General features: G+C 43.3%; 1 protein-coding gene across 2 annotated transcripts; it reads left to right on the plus strand.

Moving 5' to 3' along the window:
• Positions 1 to 3161: 3161 nt before the first annotated feature.
• Positions 3162 to 20656, plus strand: LOC147344281 (glutathione S-transferase omega-2). 2 transcript variants are annotated; one of them, XM_086379309.1, is made up of 7 exons: positions 3162 to 3893; positions 3985 to 4206; positions 4493 to 4601; positions 6435 to 6657; positions 7605 to 7706; positions 18859 to 18965; positions 20370 to 20656. In XM_086379309.1, exons 2-7 carry the CDS (start codon positions 4173 to 4175, stop codon positions 20527 to 20529), a joined length of 735 nt encoding a protein of 244 aa, XP_086235435.1. In that variant the 5' UTR covers positions 3162 to 3893; positions 3985 to 4172; the 3' UTR covers positions 20530 to 20656. The 2 variants fall into 2 exon arrangements, with proteins under 2 accessions (XP_086235435.1, XP_086235436.1); XM_086379310.1 differs by lacking the exon at positions 4493 to 4601.
• Positions 20657 to 22047: the final 1391 nt, after the last annotated feature.

Raw genomic sequence — 22047 nt, forward strand, 5'->3', positions numbered from 1 at the left:
ATCAAAGATTTTAACATAAAAAAAAAAAAGCTACTCTGAGAATAAGAAACAGGTCTGTAAAGCGAATACCTTTAACTTAAAGGGGGGAAAAGTCCTAAATCTAGGCCCATTTGCAAAAGAGCCTTTTTCCTCACTTGTCTAACTCTTTGAACTTGGTGAACGATAGTGGAACTCTCAGTAACATAATCTGTCATGTAAATCAAGCTTCTGAAACATTAAGAGGAATGTCTTCCAAGTTCTTTCACTATCCGAGATTAGTATGACAAAATAACTTTGAAAAATTGCAAAATGCAAACCCCATTTCCTCTCCTCAAAACAGAGACTCATGTAAATAGAGTGAAAAGATTATTTCTGTGGTGGCACTTTTTTTTCCTAGAAAGCTTAAGACATCTTCACCCAGGACTGAAGATCTCCACATTTTCAAAACAGATTCCATCATATTTCAAGTCTCTGGAAACCAATTTGGAGTAGGTTTAATGTAGCCCAATTACCATTTATTCCTTGCTTGAGTGACTCAGTATAATAGAGGTGTAAACATGATATAATAACAAACAAGGGAAATTTACAAAGAGGATTTCCAAGCGGTACTTACTGAGTCTCAATGAGAAAATAGGGTTAAACTTAAATGTCACAATTAAAACCTTTCTAGGGTAACCATATTGTTCAGTGGTAAGATTAAAAACTGAAATGTAACCTGCAGCATTCAGCCCATTCAATTGTTGTTAAATAGGTAACTGGTGAAATAAGCGTTCTGAGTTGAACTTTAATTCTGATGTGCAAGGCAAAGCTCAATCGCAGTGCATTTTATCTTTTTGGATATAAAATCAGAATGTACTATACTATCAAAAATGTGTCCTTATTCACTAGGATTAATCATTAATTTTGAAGTAGACTAAACTCTTACTATACTGAGGATAGCCACCTGAACAATTGCATTTGATACTCAAAACCCATCGAGTAGGTACTTCGTGTTCTCATTTAACAGGTGAGGAAGATGAAGATCATAGAGGTTAGATAGCTTGCCTAAGTGCCAAGGTCAGGGTTTGAATATAGTGCCAAGTGAGAACCTTGACAATATTCCTTCCCTTCAGAGGAAAAACATTCCACTCCTTTGTCCATTCTCCCCTGACTACATCAAATAGACCTTCACCCCATGACTTCCCATATATTAATACAAGTATACAGTTGACCCTTGCACAACATGGGTTTGATTTGCAAGGGTCCATGGATACCTGGATTTTTTTCACTGAATATATGCTACAGTACTACATGGTCTGCAGTTGGTTGAATCTGCAGGTGTAGAAGCACAGATGTGAAGGGCTGACAGTGGAGGACCAGTGCCCTGAAGTCTCTAGTTGTTCAAGGGTCAGCTGTATTTTTAATAAACAATATTTACCAGCTCTCAGAGTTGGTTTTATTGAAAAGGTGGGAATAAGGGGACACAACATGAAAATACATTCTCTTCTAGTGTAGTAGAAAGATGGACCCAGGAACCTTTTACTTTTCCAATGGAATCCTCAGCTTGGTTGCTAATCCAGTCATCATCAGTGTATACCAGGGATGGGCAAACTAAAGCCAGAGGGTCAAGCCAAGCCCACTGCTCATTTCTTTGCAGTTCAAGAGCTAAGAATAGTTAGGGGAAAACATTTCAGTGAAGAAGTATAATTTATAACATGTGAAAACTACGTGAAATTCACCAACAGTGAGTCCTAATGCAAACTAGACTTTGGGTGATAATGATGTTTCAATATAGATCCATTGATTGTAAGAAGTGTACCACCCTGATCCAGGATGTTGATGGGGAGGCTATGCATGTGTGGGGATAGGTTGGTAGGAAACGTCTCTATATTCTGCTAAATTTTTCTGTGAACCTGCTCTAAAAAGTAGTCTGTTAAAATATACCTGTATATGAAATTCAAACTTACTATTCATAAATAGTGGTTTATTGGAACACAGCCATGCCCATTTATTTACATATTATCTACGGCTATTTTCACCTTACGAGGGTAGAGTTTAGTAGCTGAGACAAGATGGCTTGAGAAGCCTAAAATGTTTACTGTCTTGACCTTAACAGAAAAAGTTTGCCCACCTCTGATATAGATTAAGATTCTAGATGGAGTGACTTGCCCTGGAAATCAAACTTCCAGGCTTCATAAACCTCCTTCCACCTCTTACTAGTTATCAGGCTTTGGTCAAGTGACTTAACCTTGCTAGTCTCAGTTTACTTATCTTTTAAAATGAGGTAAGAAGAGAATCCTTGTAGGATTATTTTAAGGATTTAGTGAGTTAATACACATAAAGCATTAAATACATGTTAGTATAATTTACTTTGAATTTAGAGAGTTTCACATTCCTCATATGGCCTTTCCCTTTAGAATCTGTTTATATGAAAGTCAACTATTTGAAATACTATACTTCCTTTATGTGAGTGTCACATTTACCTGATCAGGACTAATTTCCTTGTCTACCAGAAGCTCTCACATGACATGGGTATGTTGACTGTTTCCTTTTTATGTACCGGTCAGTTCATTTTAGTTCAGTCGCTCAACTCTTTACGACTCCATGAACTGCAGCATGCCAGGCCTCCCTGTCCATCACCAACTCCCAGTTTACTCAAACTTATGTCCATTAAGTCGGTGATGCCATCCAACCATCTCATCCTCTGTTGTCTCCTTCTCCTCCTGCCCTCAATCTTTCCCAGCATCAGAGTCTTTTCAAACGAGTCAGCTCTTCACATCAGGTGGCCAAAGTGTTGGAGTTGCAGTTTAGCATCAGTCCTTCCAATGAATATTCAGGACTGACTTCCTTTAGGATTGACTATTTTGATCTCCTTGCAATCCAAGGTGCTCTCAAGAGTCTTCTGCAACACCACAATTCAAAAGCATCAATTCTTCGGTGCTCAGCTCTCTTTATAGTCCAACTTTCACATGCATACATGACTACTGGAAAATCCATAGCCTTGATTAGACAGACCTTTGTTGACAAAGTAATGTCTCTGCTTTTTAATATGCTGTCTAGGTTGGTCATAACTTTTCTTCCAAGGAGTAAGCGTCTTTTAATTTCATGGCTCCAATCACCATCTGCAGTGATTCAGGGTCAGAGCAAAGGCTAGTTAACCCCTTTATCTCATGTAGATCAAAGAGCTATCCAAGTGACCTCTGTATTGCTGGGCTGTTGGCAGTATGTCCTTAGTAATTAAAAAGGGTCTGCTGTGAAATGTATACTGGGAGTTGAAGAGAGTGCACAGATTTGTCTCTGCCTCTAGATATCTGGTTTCCTATTCATTACCAGTTTTTCACAACTTGAGTAAAATCTCATAAATAAGGCTGGAACTAGAGTAGTGAGGACATAAAATTAAAGGGGACACTTTAGGGTCATGCAAGATCTTAACACTAAGTTTTTCTTCTTATCTGCTAGATGATGAAAAAGTTTGGCCTTATTTTATAATTTATTTAGGCTGGGTCTTCATTGCTGCATAGATGGCAAGCAGGGGGTTACTCTTTATTTGCTGTACCTGGGCTTCTCATCAATGCGGCCTCTCCTTGCCAAGCACAGGCTCTAGGGCACATGGACTCAGTAGTTGTGGTTCCCAGGCTCTATGGCACAGGCTTAATAGTTGTGGCACATGAGCTCAGTTGCTTCTGGGTATATGGGATCTTCCCTGATCAGAGATCCAAGTCCTGTCCCACTGAGCCACCAGGGAAATCCTTGGCCTTATTTTAAGATAAAGTACACTCATGTACAGAGTATGGACAGGAGGGAGGGCTTAGAATGAGAAAGAAAACGTTAGTGTCACCCTGGTCAGTTTGTATTAAACTCCCTTGGAGTAAGTGAAATTCACATGCCTGTTCTTCACAGATTCTTGATGCAGAGAAAAGACCACGCAGGATGTTGTGAGTTCAAAGCAAGGGGTACTTTTCAGGTTTGTTTGTTTTTCCCACTCCTGCTACACTGGCTTCTGAATCTGGGGCTCTGTCTCCTCAGGTTGAATTATCTTAGCTGCCGTCCTGGATCACTTCCCTACCACCCCGACACGGCCCTGTTGCTCCAGAGTTGCATTTGGAGCCAGCGGGGCGCGCCGGAACGTTGCCGTCCTTGGACCCTGCGCCGGCGGCAGCAAGCCTCACGGCAAAGACTGTGAGCGTTGGTCGTTGCGCAGACGCCGGGAGAGCATGACTGACGACGCGACCAGGACCTTGGGGAAAGGTGAGTCCTCTTGACAGTTGTCCGCGGGCTGGGGGTGCCGGCTGGCTGGATGTTGGCTCTGGAGAGGCGGTTGCCGGTCCTTGGCTCGCCGATCAGCGCAGCGGCGAGGAGGATCGCGGTTCCTCCGCAAAAAAGACACGTGCAGAAAAAAAAAAAAAAAAAAAAAAGGTGTCCTCTCTGGGGCCCGGGAGGCGGAGGACCGCGGCCCTCGTGGGGTCCTGGGAAGGCGAGTGAGCCCCTCTCCACACAGAGCTAATCCGCGTCCCCGTCCCCCCTCCACCCGCAGGGAGCATCCCCCCAGGGCCGGTCCCTGAAGGCGTAATCCGCCTCTACAGCATGAGGTTCTGTCCGTACGCGCACAGGACGCGCCTGGTCCTCCGGGCCAAAGGCATCAGGTGAGCGGTGGGAGGCCCCATAGGTTCACCATCCGGGGGTCCCCGCTTAGGTGTCACAGGCTGTCTGTCACTTTCTTCTGAGACGAAGTCAATAAACGGTTAGCAGAGGGCAGGTGGGTTCTTGAGTGGGCCATCCTGAAATGCAGAATCAGGTCTCTGCAGGAAACTGTTAGGACCACTCGGAGTAAACTGAATGATGCTCTGGTGAGCTGGGTTTCTTCCCTAAAGTTTGTGAAAGAGAGGACCGCGGAGGCTACCGAGGCCTTCTCTGACAGCTCTATGAAATGCAGCCCAGACCCCACCCCAGCTATATTCAGGTCAGTTCTGTTCCCTTTATTGCACTAACAACGTTTCCTTACTTATCTGTTTTTCCTCCACACTCCCCAGCCTCACTTCCATTGCCCCTCCCCCAACACCCACACACCTGCACTCACACACACACACACACACACACTGTCTCTCTCTCTCTCTCTCTCTCACACACACACAAATGTATGTTCTTGAAGGCAGGGACTTTTTCTTATTCATGGGCTAGAAGAGAACCTGGCCAGTAATAGGCACTTAAAACTACGTTTTGAATGAATGAACAAATAGTTTCAAACAAAGAAATAGAAAGGACTGCTATCAAGAGGTTTCCCACACACCTGAAAAATGGGGGCACACTGGTCATAGAAGTAATTTTGCAAGACGAGCTCCTGCAAAGCAGGTCTGGATTTTGAAGGCAGAGCGACTTTACTGGAATGGGGGAGGCTGCAGGGAGCCAGCTCAAAGCTAAAGTGTTACTTCAGCCTCCAGTGTGTATCATTAGGGGATGACTTTGGAGTTTTGTGTTATAGAGACGCAGAGACTGTTACAGAGACTTTAAAAAAAAATTATATAATTCTGCTCTGTGGAGTGTCTATGGCTTTTTCCAGGTTATTCCCTCTTGCTCAATTCTAGTTGGCCCAAAGTTTACTTTTTTAAATAAAAAAGAAAAATAACAATAGATTGATGTTTTACCCACAGTGATGAAGTGGCAGCTTGAGAATTGATGGAAGTCCTTCTTTAGGGCAGAGTTTCTCACCCTTGGCACTGCTGACATTTGGGGCAGATGATTCCTGGCTTTGTGTGTTTGGTGAGGGGGGAGGAGCTGTTCTGTGTGTTGTTGGATATCTTGCAGCGTCCCTGGCCTCTGCCCATTAGGTGCCAGTAGAATCCCCCTCCCTCCAGTTGTGGCAAACAAAAAATGTCTCCAGATATCAGATTTGTACTTTCAAACTTTAAAATGTACTAAAATCTGTGGTGCCGTGGTTAAGCTTCTGAGCTCTGAGTCAGACTGCCTGGCCTTCCATCTTGGCTCTGCTACTTCCTGGTGGGTAATATTGGGCAAGAGATTGAACCACAAGGAGCCTTATCTCTCAGAAGGGATGTGTTAAATGATTTCTTTGCCTTCCTTTGTTTGCACCTCATCATGATTCCCTAGTTTATCTCATGGGAATCATGGAGAGTGAATGGGATAAGGCATAGAAAACATTGAACACATCCTACTGTTGAAGAATGATGTTGTTATGTATTTTTCTTTGTACAAACCTCAATTTAAAAAACTTGTTGCAAATTTTAATTTTATAGATTGATTGTTTCTGCTTTCAAGATGAGTGTCTGGGGATTTCCCTGGCAATCCAGTGGTTAAGACTCTGTACTTGAGCTGCATGGGGCACAGGTTTGATCCCTGGTCTAGACACTAAGATCTTACAGGGGGTCTTTGAGCACTTCAGGGGAAAAAAAAAAAAAAAGATGAGTGTCTGCCTAATCCTCTCATTTTTGTTCTGTCCTGTTTTCCCTTTGCTTTATAAGACATGAAGTTATCAACATTAACCTGAGAAACAAGCCTGAGTGGTACTTTACAAAGCATCCTTTTGGCCAAATTCCTGTCCTGGAGAACAGCAAATGTCAACTGATCTATGAGTCTGTCATCGCTTGTGAGTACCTGGATGATGCTTACCCTGGAAGGAAGCTGTACCCGTATGACCCTTACGAGCGAGCTCGCCAAAAGATGTTATTGGAGCTATTCTATAAGGTATATCCATTTAAAGAAAAACAAAAACACTTAACACTCTATTTTACTTTGTATGTCTTTCTCAAACTCCAGTCCATTTTAAAAGTCAAATCATTGGTGAAATTGATTTAATACCTGTGTGTGTCTTAGGAGGATAACTCGTGTGGAATTATAGTAAAGCTGTGACCTCTGATATTAAAGGTTAAAGTCTTTGCCAATAACTACTTTTCCAGTGGAACGAGCAGTCTCAAGAGTTATGATTAAGAGTTATGGCATAGTTATGACTGTGTAACTTGAGACAAGGAATATTGAAAGAGTGGAAAACTAGTGATACTTTGAAGGAGCTATTTCCAAGGTCTCAGGTGAAAAAAATATCGGGGTGTGAAAAAGGTAATGCACAGAAGGAGATTGCCCTTTATGGGGAACAGGAGTGCCGACTGCCCAGGAAATGTGAAGAAGAGAGAAAAGGAGACAGCTATTGATATTGGGAGAGAATGTGATGGAGAAATTTTATGATAGCTTTTTTTTTAAAGAAACAAAAATGACTCAATGATATTAGTGACTGATGTCTACTGAGCCCTAGCCATGTGCCAAGCACTGTTCTAACTATTTTATAAACGTTAATCTGTTTGATCCCCATCACTGCCCTCATCAGGTCCCACCCTTTAAGGTGGGTACTATTCTTGTGTCCATTCTTCAGATGAGAACACTGAGGCTTAAAGAAGGAAAATGCCCCACCTAAGATTACACAGTATGGAAATAGCTGAACAAGTAAGGTGTACCAGAGAGCCCCCTTTAAAGCACCTTGTTTACCAGAGTGCTGTGACAAGTGGATTCCTGAAACCACAGAGATGGCCATCAGGTGGCACTGTTGACAGAGTGACAGAGCTCTGGCTGCACTGTCAGGCAGAGCAGGAGCACGGAGTGCCCTCGGACTTCTCTGTTCAGAACCTGTGTCCTCCGATCAGGTCCCACATTTGACCAAGGAGTGTCTGGTAGCATTGAGATGCGGGAGAGACTGCGGTGATCTGAAGCTGGCCCTGCGTCAGGAGTTCTGCAACCTGGAAGAGGTAAAAACGGGGCCCTCTCCTGGCCAGATGTGGTGGATAAAGTGATGCAGGTCCACACCCTGGTCACCCTGACACCCTCCGCTTTCACAGACTTATATACTTCTCCTGTCAGACTTTGATAAGTTCAACTACTGGTCATCTGACTTATAGGTACTTGCGCTCCACTGACCTCCTCTGGAATTTTTCTTGAAAATCTGCCTAGGGGTAGGGGAGGGCATGTGATGAACTTGTTCCTTTCCCAGAATCACCACATTCCTGACCTATCTCTGCATGGATTCTGTAGCTTCTGCTTAGGAGTCCAGGGTCAATATTGGTTAGGGATTGTGTTTGGCTTCTAGTATTGAAGGCAATGTACTCTTGCCTGGAAAATCCCATGGACGGAGGAGCCTGGTGGGCTGCAGTCCATGGGGTCGCTAGAAGTCCGACACGGCTGAGCGACTTCACTTTCACTTTTCACTTTCATGCATTGGAGAAGGAAACGGCAACCCCCTCCAGTGTTCTTGCCTGGAGAATCCCAGGGATGGGGGAGCCTGGTGGGCTGCCGTCTATGGGGTCGCACAGAGTCGGACACGACTGAAGTGACTTAGCATAGCATAGCATTGATTTAAAAACTTATAAGGATTTATTCTTTCACACACACACACACAAGCCTAGAGGTACAGTACTATAGGGCCGTTTTGATGGCTTCTTTATGAAGTTAGCAGGGACTGAGGTTTTTTTGTTTTTCTCTTCCTGTTGTGTCATTTTCATTGTGAGGCTTACATCCTCAAAATAACAAAATAACTGCTGGAACTTCAGCTATCACATCCAAGTTCCAGGTTATAGAAAGGACAACAGAAAGGAAAAAACTGGCAAAAGGCCATACACCTTTAAAGGCTTTCCTAGAAGTTCTGTCCAATGATTACTTAAGTTTCATTGACCAGAACGTAGTCATTGAGTTATAAGTATCTGCAGGGGAAGTTGGGAAATTTAATCTCTTAGCTGGGACCACCTTGCATAAAATCAGAGTTCTGTAATTAAGAAAGAAGGGGGAAAAACTCCCCTGGTGGTCCAGGGGCTAAAACTCCATGCTCCCAATACAGAGGGCTCCGGTTCTATCCCTGGTCAGAGAACTAGATCCCACATGCCACAGCTAAAAATATCTCACGTGCCACAACCAAGACCTGAGCAGCCAAATAAATAAATGTTAAAAAAAAAAAAAAAAAAGAAGAAGAAGAGGAAGAAGGGGGAAGTGTCTATGGGTAATCTTTGTTACCAGATCCTCCATGTATCTAGCAGTAATAGGGCTATTTACCCTGTAACTCTCTTATAGTCTGGAAGGTGGTCCTTTGACTTCCTTTATCTTTGTTCTACTGCTGCTGCTAAGTCACTTCAGTCGTGTCTGACTCTGTGCAACCCCATGGATGGCAGCCCACCAGGCTTCCCCGTCCCTGGGATGCTCCAGGCAAGAACACTGGAGTGGGTTGCCGTTTCCTTCTCCAATGCATGAAAGTGAAAAGTGAAAGTCAAGTCGCTCAGTCCTGTCCGACTCTTAGCGACCCCATGGACTGCAGCCTACCAGGCTCCTCTGTCCATGGGATTTTCCAGGCAAGAGTACTGGAGTGGGGTGCCATTGCCTTCTCCATTATCTTTGTTCTAGAAACTGATAAATTCCCCTATGGGTGGGTTGTGATTCTTTGGCAGCCAGGGAATGCTATTTTTATCCCCTTAAAAGAAGGCTGATTACTAATATTCTTCCATCTGACCTTTGTGAAGTGGAAGCTGTTAAATTTATTTACAGTTACAGCTGCCTGTCTTAGATTTATATAGTTTCAGCATTTATGGATTCAGCATCATGTGTAAGAAGTGTCAGCCTTTGGTCCTGAGAACTCAGACTGCGGTCTTAACTCTGAGGAGGCAAGTAGGGTGAGGTAGAAAGAGTCTTGGCTCCTGGGCTTGGCTTTATGGGATTCCAGAACCTTCATCAAAGTTCTGGACCTCTCTGTGCCTTCGTTTCCACATTCATAGAAAGAAAGGGTCTTTTAAAAGGTGTGTTCACAAGTTTTGCAGAGGGACGGCCCAGTGAGAGGAGGTCTGCTGGTGGTTTTAGAGCCTGCTTCAGCCAGACCAGCCCTGGTTTCGACACTGTGTTTAACAAGACATCTAATAAGCTTGAATTTGAAGAGGGAGGGGGACCTTGCTTTGAAAAAGAAGTTTGATAGCTGTTGCCCATGGAGAATTTTTATGGTCTTTATTTTCGAAGATTAGCTGAACTGATTTTATCATGTCTGGTTACCTTCTTACAAGTTAAATGCTTGGCCAGGGAAGGGAGCCTTGAAACAAAATCTTTTAAATTCAAAGATAATTGAAAACATAGGTTGACCCATCTCTTTCCTACTCTGCATTTGAATGATGGATGAACTTTGAAAATTACAGATTGCTAAGTAAATGTATAATATTACAATGGAGGCACAGCTCCTTAGTTTGGGTTCTTCCAGGGAAGTGAGCCTGTATTTTCGTGCTGGGCATGATGCTAAAGTTGCTTTGCATACTCCTCTTATTTAATCTTGCCAATGACCCTCTCAGATGTAATAAGTAGCATCAGTGAAATTCTGGCTAGTTAAGGGCTGCTGCTGCTGCTAAGTACTGGAGTGGGGTGCTAGCCAGGGCTAATTAAGGAAGACTGAATATGCAATATTGTTCCAGATTTGAATTGGGTTTTGTCCCATAGAATGTTAGTAGGAATTGTAAGTACAACATAGGTAATATCAGAATCTGAAAGATGCCCACTGAGCTTGAATTATTTGATACATTCCTCTCAATACCAATATATTGACTCTAGGAGATTCTAGTGAAATTGAAACTTGTCAGAATAATTCTAATAGAGATGTTTTCTCTCTATTATAGAGATGATGTGTACAATTTTTTCTCCATGGTTTTGTACAATCAGGATTTTCTGTGAGTTGAAAATATCTTAGATATCTATGGATTGTCTTGAGTGATAAGCAACTCAAGAGACCAGTGTATAATGGTCCATGTTACCCACAAGCAAACAGGTCAGTTTAAGTTGGCAGCCTTATACTCTAACGTTTTCTTTTTAAATAAATGCCGTTTGACTTTTACATTTTTCTTTCAAACAAGTATCATCAAAATTGAAGGTTTATTTGTGCTTGTTATATAACCTCATTTTTCCATGTTATTTTTGTAGGTCTTTGAGATACATTTTTCTGTTGTTCAGTTGCTTAGTTGTGTCCGACTCTTTGCGACCCCATGGACTGCAGAGGCTGTCCTTCACTATCTCCCTGAGTTTGCTCAAACTCATGTCCATTAAGTCAGTGATGCCATCCAACCATCTCATTCTCTGTCACCCTCTTCTCCTCCTGCCTTCAGTCTTTCCCAGCATCAGGGTCTTTTCCAATGAGTCGGCTCTTTGCATCAGGTGACCAAAGTTTTGGAGCTTTGGCACCATCCTTCCAGTGAATATTCAGCGTTGAGTTCTTTTAAGATTGACTGGTTTTATTTCCTTGCTGTCCAAGGGACTCTCAAGAGTCTTATCCAGCACCACAATTCTAAAGCGTCAATTCTTCAGTGCTCAGCCTTCTTTATGTTCCAACTCACATCCGTACATGAATACTGGAAAAACCATAGCTTTGACTAGACGGACCTTTGTCACCAAAGTGATGTCTCTGCTTTTTAATATGCTATCTAGGTTTGTCATAACGTTTCCTCCAAGGAGCAAACATCTTTTAAGTTCATGGCTGCAGTCACCATCCACAGTGATTTCGGGGCCCAAGAAAATAAAGTCTGTCACCGTTTCCATTTTCCCCCCATCTATTTGCCATGAAGTCATGGGACTGGATGCCATGATCTTAGTTTTTTAATGTTGAATTTTAAACCAGCTTTTCCACTCTCTTTTTTCACCTTCATCAAGAGGCTCTTTAGTTCATCTTCACTTTCTGCCATTAGGATGGTGTTATCATCTGCATATCTGAGATTATATGCACAAATGTAAATAAACTCCTAGAAAAATGTCTGGGGAGACTCAAATCAGACTTGGCTGGTGCCTACTACTGGAAGGGGATTAGCCTGGGGGTGGGAAAGAAGAGTGGTTCAGAGCAAGGATAGGAAGGGAGAGCCTTTGCCTTCTATACTGCTTTCTGTGTTTGAATCTTTTTTTTAATAATGAGAATATTTTTCTCTATTATATGTGTAATTATTAAAGATGGAAAAAAATAACTTTTCATTCTGCATAATTTGCCATATGCGTAAGCCAGAATTATGTATCCACTCATTAGGGTTATTTAGATTGTTTCAGTTGCTTATCATTATTAATGATGCCTCCCAGAAACAGCAGCTCCTTTGCATAAAAAGCCCTTTCTCTGTTTTAAAATATGTCCTTAGGCCAGACTTCCAGGAACAGAATTACCAGATCAAAGGGTATGACCATTTTAGAAGCTAGAGCTGGATGTTGCTAAATTGCTTCCCCCAAGACTTGTGCTGTATACCCCCTACCCTCTGAGTGTCAAAAATGCCCTTTGAACCAATCCCTTTTCACTGTTGGGAGATTTCATTTAAAAAGATACTTGCCTGTCTTGAGAAACAGTAGTTTCTCATAGTTGCTTTAATGTATATTTCTTTGATAATGAGATGGTATGTTTTCCCCAAAGTATTCCATTTCTTTGTGTTTTATTTGTGCAGATGGTCTGCTACCCATCTGTTTGTCAAGATCTTCCTGATTTTCCTTGTTAATTTTTTTAAGAGTTCTTTATATGTAAAGGATATTGGCCTGCTTTTAAGATACATTGTTTTAACTTTTTGTCGTCTTTGTACATATAGAAATTTAACATTAAAAATATTGTGTGATCTTTCCTGTTGTGATTTCTTCCACTGCTTTTGTACATAGGAAATCCTTTCCCCCTTCAGAAATTTGATAAAATGCTTTTATATTTTCATCTACCACCCATCACTTTAAAGATATTTGACTTGTCAAGCCTTGCCCCACTAGCTTCCCTCCACTATTATCTTACAAATATATTGCAACAAAAAGAATTAAACCTATGAAAGGGATTCCAGGATAGAATTTTCAGGGTGGCCAAATGTTGACAGGTTGCATTCTGAATCTTCACAGGAAACTCCTGGTTGTAAGTGGTGACCAGCAGGAGGGGTGTGTTTGGCACAGACCCTGCTTCTCAGGCTTCTTTCCAGAGAAGTGGGTTTTATGTATACTCTAAGTTTGTTCTGTATCCTTGGTTTGTTTTAAGGAGAATCCGTTAATCTTCATTAGCTCAGCCTCAGCTATAGTATGTCAGTGGAGCAGACACCTGAAATTTGAAATCTTGAGAATCTTCCCTTATCTTGTACGAACTCAAAAGATATCTGCCCTGGAGTGGATTGAGTATTTCTGCTTCTGGTTAGGGTCTGCATTGCTGATGTAACAGCAGGTGGCTTTGTGTATTTTATAGGAGGGGACTGGTTCTGCTTCATAAGAACTGTTTCCATCAAGAAAAACCGCTTCCTTCCTCCTCCAGCCAGGCCAGAGCCAGCATGCTGTCCTGGTTAGAGCCAGGAGACTTCTCTTGTGTGCAGGGCAGGTGGTGCATTAAGACCACAAGTGCAGTTATTGACGCTGCACTTGAGCACCCAAGACTGTAGACTGATGATTCTTAGGATGTCTGGTTTGAGGAAGTCTGGGCTTCTCTTTATAATCTTGTCCCTCACAAAAAATTTTGCAGATTTCCTTTTCCTCCTTGGTGAACGTCCTAGCTGGGGAGCCTTGGCCAGTGCGCCTCACCACGATGGCCACGCGGGGGAGCCCAGCGCGCTTCTTCCTTCTACGTGCGCTCTAGCGGGAACCTCCTTTTGTCCGCCTGGGGGAGCCCGAGAGGCCTTCGAGGCAGATAAGCGGCCCTTCAGGGTTCAAGTTCAGGGGTGGAAACAGCGTACTCAGGTGTCACCAACCAGTCTCTCCCTCTTCATTTGCATGCTCATTCCTTTTTCCGAGTCACATCCAGAACCAAGAGAAGGATCTGTAGTCATTTTTCAGTGAACTGGAGAACAGAGAAATTTTAAAAATAACGTTTTCTACTATTCCAGAACGTCAAATGGCTTTTTCCTGAAATAGCTCACGTCTTAATCTGAATGGAAGATGTGTTAATACATTAAGGAAATCCTAGGGCTTGAAGCTAGAGGCTCAGTTTCTTCCCCAGGCCATGTGTGGCCTAGGGCCTTGGTGGAAAGTATCTTTTCTAAGAAGGCCATCTTGAAGGGCAGTATTTCTGAGAATGAGAGAGTCCATTGTGAGAAAAGTTATTCAACATTAAGAATGACCAATATCACTATATGTGACAGGCAGGTGACAGAAATACCGCAAAACAGAGTTGTTTTTTTTTTAAACACATTGGCTATTAGCATAGCCACTGCTCAGTGGGTGGAGGCAAAGCTGCAGCTTCCTGTTCTGATGACAGATCATTTAGGAAAGATAAGACATAGGAAATTAACACTGTCATATTATTTTACTTCTGACTGTCCTAAATTTGTCAAGATGTGGGAGTTGGACCATAAAGAAGACTGAGTGCCAAAGAATTGATGCTTTAGAACTGTGGTGCTGAAGACTCTTGAGAGTCCCAAGACATAAAACCAGTTAATTCTAAAGGAAATCAGCCCTGAATATCCATCGGAAGGACTGATGCTGAAGCTCCAATACTTCGGCTACCTGATGCAAAGGGCCGACTCATTGGAAAAGACTCTGATGCTGGGAAAGATTGAGGGCAAGAGGAGAAGGTGGCGAGAGGATGAGATGGTTAGGTGGCATCATCGACTCAGTGGACATTAGTTTGAACAAACTCCAGGAGATAGTGAAGTACAGGGAAGCCTGGCATGCTGTAGTCCACGGGGTCGCAAGCAATTGGACACGACTGAGGGACTGAAGAACAACCACAAAAGGGACTTAGTTTAAACTGAGAATACGGAAGAACTATTTTAAGTCAAGTTTCCTGAAGACCGTCTTATCCATGGAATGAGACAGGAAGGAGAGAATTTTGAAAAGCTCTTTTGCCATGATTGTATCTCACCTCTCCATCAGTTAGTTGCCTGACTGAGAGAGAAGGAGAAAGAGGAAGATTGCGAGGCTGGGGTGGGGGGAGTCCTCACAGGGACTCTCAAAGCTGGGCCGGTCCTTGGCAGAAGGAAAGAGGGTTTCGGGGTTTGCTGATTCTGAGCTTGTTGCTGATACTTAAATTTAAGGAACAGACAAAGAATTCACTAGAGACTTGGGAAAGCCTCTGTGATTACAGTCCTCATACATACATATTTGACGTTGACACAGGGTTGACACTAGGCTGGGACTTAGGAGAATGGTGTCTTTGTCTTGGCTCTGGCACGAACCAGAGAGCCCTCTTACTTCCCTGGGACAGAGTTTCCTTCTTTCTAAGCAAGAGTGTCTTCCACACAGGAGACAAGAATCAGCTCACTAGCATGCTTTCCTCTCTGAATTGCCAGGAAACTCAAGTCAAATTCAAAGCTTTATTTATTAAGGAACTCTGCAGGAGCCTTGGCTTGATATCTCGAGACCATTTTCCTTCCTTATTTTGACCTTACGTTCTTTTATTTTTGCCTTTCTTAGCATGATTTTTCATATTTAATATTTTAGTGTACACATTTTTATACAATGCACCTCCAATCCTTTGTCTAGTGAGCATGGTATAAATAAATGGAAAAATGGAAGGGGAGTTATGCTAGATGAATCCAGGGGCCCTTCCAGTACTGAAGTTTTGTGATTCTCAGGGAACAAGTCTTTGTACATGTCTGGAATGTCTCAGGTTTGCTGAGAAGGGAGCTCTCCTACTGAAGGTCCTAAAGATGGTAATGAGCTTCCAAAGAGGCCTAGCCAGAATGTGCCCCAGGGTCACTGTGATGTGTCTATAGAGAAGCTGGCACTTTGGTTTATAGGAAGACTGCTTTTCTACTGGGATGTTTAGACTTGCTTTGTATGAAATCTGGTGGAGAAATGCCTGTTTGAGGCAGGGCTCAAGAATCTGCACCTGTATCAAGAACTCCAAGGAATTTTGATGTCACACTTGGATTTAAGAAAGTCTGAGGGAATGTGTAAATGTATCACAGGGGCAGGGGAGAGGCTGGCAGAAGACATCAGTCTCATCCATATACTTGTCTTGACTTTTTATTGTAATGAATACCTTGATAAAGGTTGAATTACATTATGAATGGCTTTTTTTTTTTTGACTACACTGCATTGGCATGCAGGATCTTAAGTTCCCTGACCAGGGACTGAACCCATGCCCCTTACAGTGGAAGTGCAGAATCTAATCACTGGACAGCCAGGGAAGTCCCTATGAGTGTTTACACGGCTGAGGGTAGTTTTACAAAGATATTCCTAAAAAACAGAGGACAGACTTCCTTGATAAATAGAAGTAAAACAGTTTCGATGGTTCCTAATGTCTGAATGAATAAGTGTACCATTCTGTTAAAAATTCATTGCATCCAAATGATGATATGTATTCAAAGACATACTCTCACTTTGAGTAAATGAAAGGTTTTAAAATATACTAAATAAACATCAATTACTAAGCAATTATTCATTTTCAAAATATCTCATCACCTTAACAAAAGACTTATCATGGGTTCTAATAAATGCCCATATATGGTCTGTTTTGATAAGGACTTTCTCAAGAGCATCTCTGCTCTGTAAAGCAGAAGAGTTATATAAAAGTTCCAGAGTCAGTCAGTTCAGATTCAGTTCTGATTTGTGCCATGAAGGCCAATAATAAGCTGGACATATACGTTTCAAAGCCAGTGATAAATGTTTGGGTAATTATTATCTGATCCTGACTATAAAGAAGGGTTAGGGCTTTCTGGAATTCATGAAAACTGGATGGTTCCTCTTCCTTGTAAATCAGGTCTTACTACATATGATTGAAAATAGCCTCTTTTAAATTTTCATTGGCCAGGCTCTGCCGTTTCAGTACCGTCTTCTTCAAACAGCGGGCTGCAATCCATGGGGTCGCTAAGAGTCAGACATGACTTCACTTTCCCTTTTCACTTTCATGCATTGGAGAAGGAAATGGCAACCCACTCCAGTGTTCTTGCCTGGAGAATCCCAGGGACGGGGGAGCCTGGTGGGCTGCCATCTCTGGGGTCGCACAGAGTCGGACACGACTGAAGTGACTTAGCAGCAGCAGCAGCAGCAACACTGTTTCAGCTTAGCCAGGGGAACTCCTCTATGCCATGCCGGGAGATAATGAAGACATAGACATTAGGGTACCAATATTTGCTTTCTCTTCTGAGAAGGGTGGTGGCGAAGGATTTACTTTCTGTAGATGTAACCTCTAGAGGTTTCTGTGATTTTTCATCAAGAGAGCTCACGCTTATTGGGCATGATTCCATCATTCCTTACCGTAACCTCTAAGGTGGGCAATAACATTACCACCATTATACAAATGAGAGCACTGAGGCTTGGAGGAGAAGGTGAGTAAATTGTCTGGGTTTCATGCTGAATGAGAGGCGGAACCCAGGAGAGGACCAGATCTGCCAGCCCTAGAGTTCATTCTTAACTCCGCCCCTAGACTACCTCATAGAAGCAACAAGCTGGCCTGAAGGATGAAGAATCAAGCCTGAGAGATAGGAAGTTTGAAATCTAGGTAAAGGACGTGCTCAGTTGCTCAGTCGTGTCCAACTCTTTGTGGCCCATGGACTTCAGCACTCTAGGCTCCTCTGTCCAGGCAGGAATACTGAAGTGGGTTGCCATTCCCTGCTGCTGCTGCTAAGTTGCTTCAGTCGTGTCCAACTCTGTGCGACCCCATAGACGGCAGCCCACCAGGCTCCCCCATCCCTGGGATTTTCCAGGCAAGAATGCTGGAGTGGGTTGCCATTTCCTTCTCCAATGCATGAAAGTGAAAAGTGAAAGTGAAGTCACTCAGTCGTGTCCGACTCCTAGAGACCCCATGGACTGCAGCCCACCAGGCTCCTCCATCTATGGGATTTTCCAGGCAAGAGTACTGGAGTGGATTGCCATTGCCTTCTTCGTGCCATTCCCTACTCCAGGGGATATTCCTGACTCAGGGATCAAAATCACGTCTCTTTCATCTCCTGCATTGGCAGGTGGATTCTTTACCACTAGCACCACCTGGGAAGTCCAGATAAAGGATATAGGAATCTAGATAAAGGATATAGGGATCTAGATATTTTGCTACAGGGAAGTATATAATTGATTATGAGTTATGTCAGTCCATTATGACAGTCCAGTTATGACATTTGGATTATGTCAGTCCAAAGAGTCTTTTGTTTGACTTAACTAGATAATTGGCATCATACTTTTCTCAATGGGAAGAACTGGCCCAACAATAACCTCTGCTAAATACTATTGCCTTTTAAATTTTCAAGTACCTCCCCGTCCCCCACTCCCCCGCCACCAATGTCTTTGGCTAGCTCTCTGTCAAGAGTTTGTTTTCTTGATGGTTCATCTATCTGTGTTGATTTGTCCCATTTGGGAATGAGAACTTTTGCTTTAATGCAAAAATTTGATAATATTGAGTGGCCAACACATATGAAGTTCAAAAAGCTCAAATAAAAAAGGAAAATATGATAGAAAGACAGTATTGGGATTTGAGAGAGCCCATCAGATAGCCCTGCTCTTCCTTGCCTTAGTTTTGAATTGGCTGAAAAATAAGGCTAAAGAGGAAGACATGTGGAGGCTATGGTATCCCCTTTATTACAGATAAACTGGATCCTGGAGAATGGAGGGGGCACGACCACAACAAGTGAGGTTCCTTATGTGGCCCCTCCCTCCCAGTAATGGGCAGTGCTGGTCAGAGGCAGGGCCCCTCTCCAGGGGCTGAGCCCTAGAAAGCTTAGAACAGGGGATAGCCTGTTCTAGGCTGAGAGAGGCGGGTTGTTCTTCCAAATCCTCCAATCAGATGAGCCGCTGGGATACTCCAGGGTTGAAAGGAGGGCGGGGCTAAGTGTGGCCTGGACAACAGACCCTAAAGGAAATGGAAGAAACCTCAGAAAAAGGGTAGAAGCATTCACCTAACCAAATGGAAGACGACGCCAAGCCTTGGGTCTCCTTCTTTGGGACTTAATTTGATATTTGTATTTAGTGCCTATAAATACATTAGCAGATGGGTTAATTAACTTGCTTTTGCTCTGTTTAAACTTCCAGATTCTTGGCTATCAGAACACCGTCTTCTTTGGCGGAGATTGTATATCCATGATTGATTACCTCTTTTGGCCCTGGTTTGAGCGGCTGGAAGTATATGGAATAGCCGAGTAAGACATTAAGCTGTATGGTCATAGATTCCAAGGGTCACACTGGGTAGCAGTGCTTCAAATGATCTTTGTGCCATCTGTCCTCCTCTGGACATGTTTCACGTGAATGTGGAACGTAGAGTTTTAAACTGTGTGCTTCTTTGTTCAAAATGCACCTGTGCTCTTGTGCCACTAACTGCGGACACACACTTTATCCATGTTGCTGCTGCTAAGACTGCATCCCAGAGCCTCCCCAGTGTTTCAGAACCACTGGCTGTCCTCACCATGCATCCAGCATAGCTGGGGGTGAGTGTAGAAGCAGGTGGACGGTCTCAGTCACAGGGTTTTGGTGGCTTGTCTGCAGCTCCGTCGGTGGCCCTCTGCCTGGTCCTGCCGTGTCACCCTGTGGACCTCACATCCCTTACAGGGCACCTTAGTTACTGGAGGAATCTTTCTCCAGATAGGCATACCCTTAAAAAACAAATGATTTTAAAGTAATATATGCTTGATATCAGAGAAACAAAATGGCCAGCCATATACACCACACGAGTATAGGGATAAAGTAGAAGAAATTGCCCTGTAGACTCAGGGAGACCACACAGGGGCCCCGGACAGACATGTGCTTTGTTCCCACGACACTCACAGGAGAACCTGAACTTGAGCTGGCTCTGCTCTCACACCAGCCAGTCACATGGCGGGTGCCGGACTATTCTGGTGTTGGGGAATGCCGTCCTGCCGAGGTGGAACTGCATCTGGACTTTTATAATGCACATGCTTGCGTTTATCCAGGATTCATCTTATAAGCTCCTCACTTAGGGCAGGTCAGATGTCACAGACTTGGATATTTTAAACCATGTCAGAACATAAACCTCGCCAAAACCTGTCTCCTCTGGGGACAGAGCTGAACCACACATTAGGAACCTTCTCCTCCTGGATTTTCCATTAACAAGTTTACTGTCTGGGCAAGTCACTACAGATCCGAGACCTACACGTCCTGATCAGTCCCTGAAAGGGCCCAGTCAGCTCCATTATTTCAAGGTTTCATGATTGTTTTACTCATTTCTTTAAAAATGTGTTTTTGAAAACTTTTTTTTTCAATCCCCCAAAAGTAAAATCTGAGAATGACTGAAGAATGCATCTTTTTGTTGGTAAACAGTAAAAAACAGATACCTTATTTCCCCAGAGCACTCAGTCCACAAGTATTTTAACTGCAGGGTTAAAAACAACAACTTTGGTGATTCTAAAGACACACAGCCATTTCAAGTCAGATTTTCCTCCAGTAAGTGACTGTGCTCAGTTGATAGGAAGGTAACTAAGATAGCTCTGTTGCCCCAATAAACTCGTCCCTTGTAGCTTGTAGTCTAAAAAGTGACTTGCGTCCCCCTTCACCTTCAGACCGGCTAACGCTTCTCTCCTGTCCTGCAGCTGTGTGAACCACACCCCTGCGCTCCGGCTCTGGATTGCAGCCATGAAGCAGGATCCCACAGTCTGTTCTCTTCTCACAGATAAGAACACCTTCTTGGGCTTCTTGAATCTCTATTTTCAGAACAACCCCGGTGCCTTTGACTACGGGCTAAGTTGCTGAGCCTTGCAGTCCACCCCTTCACCACCCAGAATTCCCAAGCCTGTCGTGATTCTGCACTTCTTTTGGTGGGGCAGTCAGTCTCTCTTCATTTTCTTTAAGGTTCCAAATAAACATGGAGACAGAATCATTTCTGATAATCATTTTATGACTCCTGTAGCCCGTAGCATCTAGTCATTCTCTAGAAATCTCAGTGTTAACATCCAGAGATGTTTAGGGAGACCGTGTGCCTCCCAGCCTGATGACCTTTGCCCCAGTTTGACCTCCAGGTTATTGGTGCCGATGCTGATGCTGAGGTTCAAGGCCGCCCCATCGCTGATGCTGTCACTACAGATTGGTACCCTGCATATCCTCCTGGTGAGAGAGATGAGAAGGAAGAAAGCGCTTCAAGTCCACATACTCTCCATTTGGCAGATGAGAGCTGCAGTCCTTGTGGGCGTGCATGAGTCTCTCTCTGGCTCCAGCTTTTTGGCTGTGGGCCTGGGAGACACCGAGGTCTTGTGACGGAAAGAATTCCAAAGCAGGAAACGAAACACCCAGATCACCCTGGACTAACGACGTCAGAATATCACCGGTGCTCTCGGCGCTCAGAATGGCTCACAAAATGTTCTAGAGTCGACATCCTGCCTTAAAAAATTACACATACCCTAAACCTGGTCCCAGGCAAAGGTCATTCTGTTGGATTTGCGTCACAGATGCTTTCAATTCACCCCAACACATGCCCCTGACTGCCTGTTGTGTACCAAGCCTGGGCCACGTGAGTGACCAAGATGACAAAGACACCAGAGCTCCTGATCTCTTCACTGATCCTGGTTGAGATTTTACACCTAGAGCTTTGGAGCTGCTTGCCTTGTAGTGGGAAGGTTTCTCTTTTTAAAAAAGGTTGTTTAAACCGAAGTATAGTTGATTTGCAATGTTGTGTTCATTTCAGGTATGCACCAACATGATTCAGTTACATATACAGATTCTCTTTCAGATTCTTTTCCATTATAGATTATTACAAGATAATGAACACAGTTCCCTGTATTATATAGGAGGTCCTTATGGTTTATCTATTTTATGTTTAGCAGTGTGTATCTGCTAAGCCCATACTCCTCATTTATCCCTCCCGCATTTCCCCTTTGGTAACCATGCTTGTTTTCTATGTCTCTGAGTCTGTTTCTCTTTTGCAACTAAGTTCATTTGTATTGCATTTTTAATTCTATACATAAGTGATATATAGTATTTGTCTTTCTCTGTCTGACTTACTTCACTTAGTATGATAATCTCTAGGTCCATTCATGGTGCTGCAAATGGCAGTATTTTATTCTTTTTATGGCTGAGTAATATTACTCATTACTCTCCCTTGGTGGCTCAGTGGTAAAAAAATCCATCTACCAATGCTGGAGACGTGAGTTCCATCCCTGGGTCAGGAAGATCCCGTGGAGAAGGAAATGGCAACCCATTCCTGTATTCTTACCTTGGAAATCCCATGGACAGATCTAACATAACAAAATAACATGACAGGCTACAATCATGGCA

Source organism: Bos grunniens, chromosome 26 (assembly GCF_055505025.1).
Source record: "Bos grunniens cultivar Pamir isolate PY7600 chromosome 26, Bosgru_T2T1.0, whole genome shotgun sequence".
Lineage (NCBI taxonomy): Eukaryota > Metazoa > Chordata > Mammalia > Artiodactyla > Bovidae > Bos > Bos grunniens.